This window comes from Phaethon aethereus, assembly GCF_964289735.1.
Source record: "Phaethon aethereus genome assembly, chromosome: 2".
In the NCBI taxonomy this organism is placed as follows: domain Eukaryota; kingdom Metazoa; phylum Chordata; class Aves; order Phaethontiformes; family Phaethontidae; genus Phaethon; species Phaethon aethereus.
Window position 1 is genome coordinate 92073945 of NC_138582.1, and position 2228 is coordinate 92076172.

The 2228-nt window shown below is 43.7% G+C and overlaps 1 protein-coding gene across 1 annotated transcript; it reads left to right on the forward strand.

Moving 5' to 3' along the window:
* Nucleotides 1-547: 547 nt before the first annotated feature.
* MC4R (melanocortin 4 receptor) lies at nucleotides 548-1550 on the forward strand (the record flags this gene model as incomplete). Its single annotated transcript, XM_082015006.1, has 1 exon — nucleotides 548-1550. The coding sequence occupies exon 1, from the start codon at nucleotides 555-557 to the stop codon at nucleotides 1548-1550; it is 996 nt and encodes a 331-aa protein (XP_081871132.1). The 5' UTR covers nucleotides 548-554.
* Between the last annotated feature and the right edge of the window lie 678 nt (nucleotides 1551-2228).

A 2228-nucleotide genomic window follows, 5' to 3' on the forward strand; every position in this document is an offset into this window, starting at 1 on the left:
TCAGCAGCCCCTCGACTTTCTGCGGCTCCCGAGCCCCATTGGCTGGAAGGCAAAGCAGAGGCGGAGAGTGCCCCGAATATTTTTCTCCTCCACACACCATAAAACAGGCAGCCGGCATGCACTGCCTGACAGCGAGACCGGTACTTGCAGTTTGAAATTAGTTTCTGCTCTGCAGCAGTCACTTGGGCATTTCATGTTTGCCTCTCTTGATGGAAGGGAACAAAAAAGCCTTGCAGCATACCAGTGAACTGAACAGGAACTGACCATAGGGGAGAATTTGATGCAAACTTACAGACTGTTGGGACCCTGTGACATAGATCACCAAGGTAAACGTGATGATGATCAGAAACTGCATCTATGAGAGAGTAAACCAGCATTGCTGAGTTTGAAACCGTATTTTGTAACAGCAGTCAACGTGTTCTGAACTGTTGCCTGCCTCGGTGCTGGCTTATTTTTCTTTTCTTTCCAAGCTGAAAAGCCGGAGAAGGTTTTCAAAGGAATGCAAAAGCAACAGGAGTTTTAAAAGCAGGAAGCTGAAAGGGGCTCTCCATAAGATGAATTTCACCCAGCACCGTGGGACCCTCCAGCCTCTCCATTTCTGGAACCACAGCTATGGACTGCACGGAGGTGCCAGCGAGCCCAACGCGAAGGGCCACTCCTCGGGAGGCTGCTACGAGCAACTCTTTGTATCCCCTGAAGTGTTTGTGACTCTGGGCATCATCAGCTTGCTGGAGAATGTCTTGGTCATTGTGGCAATAGCCAAGAACAAGAACCTCCATTCACCCATGTACTTCTTCATCTGTAGCTTGGCAGTGGCTGACATGCTAGTGAGCGTATCTAATGGATCAGAAACTATTGTCATCACGCTGCTAAACAATACAGACACAGACGCACAGAGCTTTACCATAAACATTGACAATGTCATTGACTCAGTGATTTGCAGTTCCTTGCTTGCATCAATTTGCAGTCTCCTCTCAATAGCAGTGGACAGGTACTTTACTATCTTTTATGCCCTCCAGTACCATAATATCATGACGGCGAAGCGCGTAGGGGTCATCATCACATGCATCTGGGCTGCTTGCACAGTCTCAGGCATTTTGTTCATCATTTACTCTGACAGCAGTGTTGTCATCATCTGCCTTATTAGCATGTTCTTCACTATGCTTATTCTCATGGCATCCCTCTATGTCCACATGTTCATGATGGCTCGGATGCATATCAAAAAGATTGCTGTTCTTCCAGGGAGTGGCCCTATTCGCCAAGGGGCCAACATGAAAGGGGCCATCACTCTCACCATCCTGATTGGAGTTTTTGTTGTGTGCTGGGCTCCATTTTTCCTGCACCTGATTTTCTACATCTCCTGCCCCTACAACCCTTACTGTGTGTGTTTCATGTCCCACTTTAACTTCTACCTCATCCTCATCATGTGCAATTCCATCATCGATCCACTTATCTATGCATTCAGAAGTCAGGAGCTCAGGAAAACATTCAAGGAGATTATATGCTGCTGTAGCCTGCGAGGGCTTTGTGATTTGCCTGGCAAATATTAAACGGAGTGGATACGTTACTGTGTACACACCATGCAGCACAGACTTCCAAGCCTTCAGATCCTCTTTCTCAGCAGAATTTTGTTTAAACCTTTACGAGTGAGCACCTCTTTCTGTCTCCTTTGATCCTTTTATCCCATTCACATGTAATTCATATTCCTGTATAATGTTTGTGATATCTACAGTTTGTAATTTATTTGGCTGGAGAGAAGTAGCACTTCATACCAGTTTGTAAGTAAGCAAATAAACGTAATGATGAATGTGAAATGCTAACAAACATGAGCACCTGTATGTTCCAACTGCTGGCAAAATAAATAACTTGCCTGACTTACAGTACATAGTGGCTGATACTGTTGCTTATTGTGTTTAAGTAATTATAACTATCCATTACCTTATATACAGCTTAAAATAAAGCATATGTTTCTCTATTAGTAGATTAGAGGTTCTCTGGAATTAGAAAGCAGATTTTTCATAAAGGTTGCTGTAACCAATGAGTTGTATTCATTCATTCTGAACTCTCTTCCTCCTACTCCACAAGCAGCAATTCTGTTCTTTGTTACAGTTATTGCCTACAGCAACAAGATTTTTCAAACGCCTGCTATACAGACAATCAAATGTTTGGGTTTGTGGTTGGTTTTTTTTTTATTTTTCCAAGTTGATGATTGCTGTATGTCTGAGAGT